This window comes from Geotrypetes seraphini, chromosome 16, assembly GCF_902459505.1.
Source record: "Geotrypetes seraphini chromosome 16, aGeoSer1.1, whole genome shotgun sequence".
In the NCBI taxonomy this organism is placed as follows: Eukaryota; Metazoa; Chordata; class Amphibia; order Gymnophiona; family Dermophiidae; genus Geotrypetes; species Geotrypetes seraphini.
The window spans coordinates 7,483,550-7,489,736 of NC_047099.1; the positions used below are offsets into that span (position 1 = coordinate 7,483,550).

General features: G+C 40.4%; 1 gene segment (V, D, J or C); it reads right to left on the bottom strand.

Moving 5' to 3' along the window:
- Window positions 1-3,837: 3,837 nt before the first annotated feature.
- On the bottom strand, window positions 3,838-4,357 carry LOC117350396. The segment is given in 2 exon segments: window positions 3,838-4,166; window positions 4,257-4,357. Coding segments are annotated over 2 exon segments (375 nt in total).
- Between the last annotated feature and the right edge of the window lie 1,830 nt (window positions 4,358-6,187).

The following is a 6,187-nucleotide window of genomic DNA, read 5'->3' on the forward strand; positions in this document are numbered from 1 at the left end:
ACCTTTAGTAAATCCATGTTGCCTCGGATCTTGTAATCCATTAGATTCAAATAATTTCACTATCCTTTCCATTATTTTTCCAATAACCAAAGTGAGGCTTTCCGGCCTGTTGTTTCCCGCTTCATCTCTACAACCACTTTTGTGAAAAGGGACCCTATCCACTCTTCTCCAGTCCCGCGGAACAAATCATTAAGAGGATCCGCCAGAACCTCCCGGAGTTTCCTCAATATCTTAGGATGGATCCCATCCGGTCCCATAGCTTTGTCCATCTTCAATTTTTCAAGTTGTTCATAGACACTTTCTTCCGTGAACGGTGCAGTATCCATTCCATTCTCAGGTGTAACTTTGCTGACCAATTGCAGTCCTTCTCCATGTTTTTCTTCTGTGAACACCAAACAGAAGTATTTATTTAGCACATTTGCTTTTTCCTCATCACAGGTTGCCTATATGTGTTACGTCTTATGAACTCCAGAGAGAAGCTTTCTTTGACATGATACAAGTAATAAGGGGAGTGTTCGCAATAACAGAATTAATGTGAGTTAAATGCTTTGGGGCTCATAATCGAAACGGATATACGTCTAAAAACCGGCCTAAATCGGCACTTGGATGATCAGTAAGACAAGTCGTCCAAGTGCCGATAATCGAACCGGGTTTTAGATGTATCTCAAAATGACTTAGGCCTTTTCAGTGCTGCCGTACGCCCAGAGTTAAAAGGGGCGTTTTAGGAGGAGTGGTGAGGGTGGGATTTGGGCGGGACATGGGCCAACCTAGACTTAGTCGTACTGCAAGTATAACCGAAAGTTTAACGAGGCTGCCTAGATGGAACTTATACGTAGCAACTTAGGCGATTGAAAACCAGGTCTAAGTTCCCATAAGGTATCCAAAGTGACCAGATAACCACTGTAGAGACATGGAACAGACCCACAAACACTCCCCCAGTGATCACTGATCCCCCCCCACCACCAAAAAATCGTAATAAAAAATTTACATACCTGCCTCCAGAACATCAGCACCTGGCATAGGAAAGCCTAGTAGAGCAGCACAGAGGTGGCTTAAGTAGTCTGGAGCTATTGGGGTTGTAGACAGGTGGTTCTACAGTAGGTTTTGGGGGTATTTGGGGGGCTCACCATGACCTATAAGGGAGTTGTGGTGAGATGTTTATATGGCACCCTTTTTGTAAAGTTCACAGCAGTGCCCTGTAAGGTGCGCCACTACTGTGTTGCCATGACTGGGTGTCCAGTCCATCACTTTGCTGATCCCTTTCACATCCAAAAGTTCTTAGTTCTAGGCGGTTTTGAATTGGACAAATTTTTGGACGAGAATGGGGTATAAAGATGAACGACTTAGCGGTCTGGCCATAAAACAAAATATTTTGGACGTATTTTTTGGGAATGGACTGTAGTCACTGCCGACTTTGGGCGACTAGCAAATTAGGCCCAAAAAGGACTTAGACGTTTCTTTTGATTATGCCCCCTCCACGTGTTTTATTTTCTACCAAGCGCCATGTGAGACTTAACACACAAGAATGTCTATTAGCATGCTATTTTGGAAATTAATTCTCTGCCTTTCCAAATTAGACTTCCTTCACTTTATTCTCCTGTATTTTTTTTATTCTTAATGTTAACCGAGTCGAGCTCCAAATTGGTTGATGACCCGGTTTATACTTGTCTGGACCATTTGCCATTTTCAATAAAAATATAACTAAAAACAAACAAACTAAGTTTTAGTTTAGTTTAGTTTTTAGTCTAAGCTTTAGTAAAAGGGCTCCCACAACTACTTAGATGTATCACAGAATATTTTTATATAAGTTAATTAAATTAATCTCAATGGAAATCCTATTGTGATGGTAAATATAATGTTTACATTTATTGAGAGCTGCTATACCGCTACTAATGACTGGGGAGTCAATTCTGAGTGGTTTACATGAGCTTCTGCAAAGGTGTTATACTACATGAGCTTCTGTAGAGATGTTACTATACAGATTTACAAAGAGCTTCTGTGAGATGTTGCACTACATGGGCTCTATACTGGAATACACGGAGCTCTATGGTGGTGTTACAATACAGAGTTATTAATACTGGCACCCTTTTTGTGAAGTTCACAGCAGTGTCCAAGTGACTCTATCCTCCTCTTCTACTAAACCGTGCTAGTGGTTTTAGCGCGGGGAGCCACGCTGAATTGCCCGTGCTGCTCCCAGCGCTCATAGAGTTCTTATGAGCGTCGGGAGCAGCATGGGTCATTTAGCGTGGCTCCAGGCACTAAAACCGCTAGCACGGTTTAGTAGAAGAGGCCCTATATATCTACTACAAAATAGGAGAAATCACCTATCAAAATCCAATATTAATCTTATTAATATCATCATTGCCACCAGATTTAAATAGAGTCCAAGGGTAGGAAAAGCCTCAGAGTTCCACAGAGAATTTCTCCAAAGCCCCTTTCCTTCTTTCATCAGCATAAAAATCTACCCGCTGGTACTCTAATGCTTAATATTTCAAAACAATTTTTTCAACTCATATTCCCAATTTAATTGATCCTATCATCCATTTCATAATAACTTTTTTTCTATCAGCACTATGTTTAGCATATTTCTTAATTATAATTTATCTTCTTTTCTCGCTTATAAGAAATCTTGGATCTTATGTTGAGGACTTGAGCTGTGTTAGATGAAATTATTAATGTCCTTTGAATTTTATTTCCTTTTAAGGACCTTCAAGGTATTAAGGTTTATACCTTGAGAGAATTGTTGTGTCTAACCAACTTTCTGTATAAGTGTTTACTTGATCTGTAAATGTGAAAACTTAAAAAAAAAAAAAAAAAAGAAGAATACTTGCTGTGATCCTTTTAGAAAATAAAGCACCATTCCTGGACCATTTAAAGGCTTCATTTTCAACCTTTTAGTCTTCAAAAACACCCTTCCCGGTCCAGGAGCTTTTTTAACAGCTTTAAAGTTTCAAGTTTCAAGTTTATTTTTAACTTGTTGAATCGCTTAATTTAAATTGCTAAGCAATTTACAGATAAAAAAAATAGGTACAACAGATTAATTATAAAAGAATACATAAATTTAACACATCATACAGAATAATAAATAAAGTCATACAAACTAACAGACACATGGGGAAAGAAAGGGTAGAACTACAATCGTATATATTAAAGAAAACATAAATGGAAAATACATCAGGTAAGGGAAATCATAGGGAAATAAAAAGATAAAAAAGAAAGATTTTAATAAAAATCCTTAATTAAATTTACACATCAAACGCATCTTTAAAAAGGAAACTCTTTAAACTGCTTTTAAACTGTTTTAGATCGCTTTCTACTCTACGATACTGGGGCAAACTGTTCCATAATTGTGGGGCTATAACAGAGAAGATGTCAGTGCGACCAGTTCCAATGATTTTTAGTGATGGAACTGTTAGAAGTTTTTGATCAGTGGATCTTAAAGAGCGTGAAGTGCTATATGGAATGAGTAATCTATTGATGAATTGAGGTTCATTTGTAAGCAATGTTTTAAAAACTAAAAGTAAAATTTTAAAAGTAATACGATGAGTAATAGGGAGCCAATGTGAATCCCAAGTGAATCCCAAGTGAATCATTTTAGGTCATGGAAGAGGGGATCACAGTGTATGAAGTCTGATCATTTTCAGCTTTTTTTAAAGTACCTTTCAGAGAGTTTCTTAATTGCTGTTACCTGATTGTCTTTAACTAAGCATATACAGTAATATTTTTGTTATTCTTGAGTGAATTCCTTGACAAAGGCAGTAAAGAAATCCTAATAAATAAATATAGCTTAACACAGGAGAGAGCAGTTTCTGTGTTGAAAGGTTTTTGCCAGGATTCTCATAGACTTCCTGTCAGTGTGTATCGTGCACAGTAATACAAGGCCGTGTCCTCGGATTTCAGGCTGCTCATTTGCAAATACAGCATGCTCTTGCCGTTCTCTCTGGAGATTGTGGCTCTTCCTTGCATTGTCGGTGAATAGTTGATAGTGCCTGAATTCTGATTGATCTCTCCCACCCATTCCAGTCCTTTCCCAGGAGCCTGCCGAACCCACGCCATCCAATAATCACTAAAAGTGAACCCTGAGGCTTTGCAGGACAGTCTGAAAGAGTCTCCGGGCTTTTTAAGTTCTGCGTCTGACTGTTCAAGCACCACAGCTGACCGCACGCCTGTTTAAAGAAAAAAGATGAAACCATTAGGACCATAAATTGTGAAATGATTTCTGCTTTTTTTTTGTAGTGATCTGTGAAGATACTTACCTGAAAAGCCCATCAAGATATAAAGTACCTGTAGGAAAAATATCATTTTTCTAAAAATGATAAGTATTTCAACAGTGTCTCCCTCGCTGCACAAAGCCAGATCTACTGTCCTCAGTCTTGAAAGCAGCTGTGCAATCTTTTAAGCAGTGAATTGATTTGCATAACCTTGTGATAACATATAAAATGAATCTCCAAACCCTAGAAGAGCAGCCAGGAAAGTTAAGATATCTCATCGTATTATAGCTGTAGCTGAACATTGCCAAGAGCATTTCCATAGTAAATACAATGAAATTGTGGTTCATACGTGTGTTAAACATGATGATCTGGGATACTAGATGATTTTGTGAATCAAATGTCGTTAGAAAAGAGACGATAAATTTATTAATTCCTTTTTATAGTCCGTCCTCCCCAGGAGCCCAGAATGGGTTACAATGATACATGCACAGAGTTTTCAGGATCAGAGATACACTCCTCCCTCAATATTTGCGGAGGTGAGGGGCAGAGCCGGCCCGCGAATATTGAAAATTCGTGAATAACTTTTGGGCCGTCTCTGACTCACCCCCACCTTCCCCCCGGCATCCCGGACCTTACTTGGTGACTATGATGGGAACTCACGGCAGCCATTTTGTATGAGTGATCTGCATGGGGCAGGAGCGTAGGAAGATCGCTTCTGCCCCGAAAGACCACTAGACCACTAGGTAAGGTCCAGGGAGGTCTGGAAGGTGGGGGTGATTCCGGTTTTAGGGCGTAATAGGGCAGAGTACGGTACTGGGGTTCAAGAAAGGATTGGACAATTTCCTGCTGGAAAAGGGAACAGAGGGGTATAGATAGAGGATTACTGCACAGGTCCTGGACCTGTTGGGCCACCGCGTGAGCGGACTGCTGGGCACGATGGACCTCAGGTCTGACCCAGCATTGCTTATGTTCTTACGAGTTCTAAAACCGCGAATCGGGAGGGGAAAGTGTACATTTATTTAAAAAATTTGTCAACCGCCTATTCCAAAGCAGCATTACAAAAAGAACATAAATAAAGTAAAACAAACATGACTTATACACATATCTTAAAGTACAAATGAATAGGTACATCTTAAAACCAAGGTTTAGGGGTCCTTTTATCAAGCCGCGCTAGCGGGGTTAGCGCGTCGGACATTTCATCACGTGCTAACCCCCGCGGCTGGCTAAAAAGCTAACGCCTGCTCAATGCAGGTGTTAGTGGCTAGCGCGGCAGGCAGTTTAACGTGCGGTATTACGCTTGTTAAGCCCCTACCACAGCTTGATAAAAGGACCCCTTAATAAATCCTCACAGAATCATTCGACTTAAAATCAGCATTAAACAACGTATTATTTATTGAAAAGCTTCTAGAGATAGAGTAGTTTTATGTATATTTTTTAAACATCTGAATATCAGATAAAGCCCTCAGTGGTCCAGTTAATTTGTTCCACAGCGTTACTCCCATGATGGAAACAGCAGAAATTCTTGTGCTTTTCTAATGCATTTTTGAGAAGTCCGTCAATGACAAACGTATCGCACCCTCAGAACGCAAGGTTCAGAGCGGTTGATAGATGCCATGATTTGTGACAGATACCAAGGAATCCCATGGTAAATGACTTTGAACACCAACGTTAAGGTTTTGAAAATAACGCACGATCGCACAGGTAACCAGTGCAGTTTCTTCAGCCACGGTGTTATGTGGTCAAATTTCTTAGCCCCACAAATTAACCTTGCAGCCGCATTTTGGATCATGTGTAATGCTTTACACCAGGGGTGTCCAACCTTTTGGCTTCGCTGGGCCGCATTGGCCGAAAAAAATGTTTCTGGGGCCACACAAACTTGCAAACGCTGCAGCAAGACAGAGGAAAGAGCCGGCAAGATGGTAAACACCCGGGGACAGCAGAGGAAAACACTGCATCGCCCTCGACCGGGGCCGCAC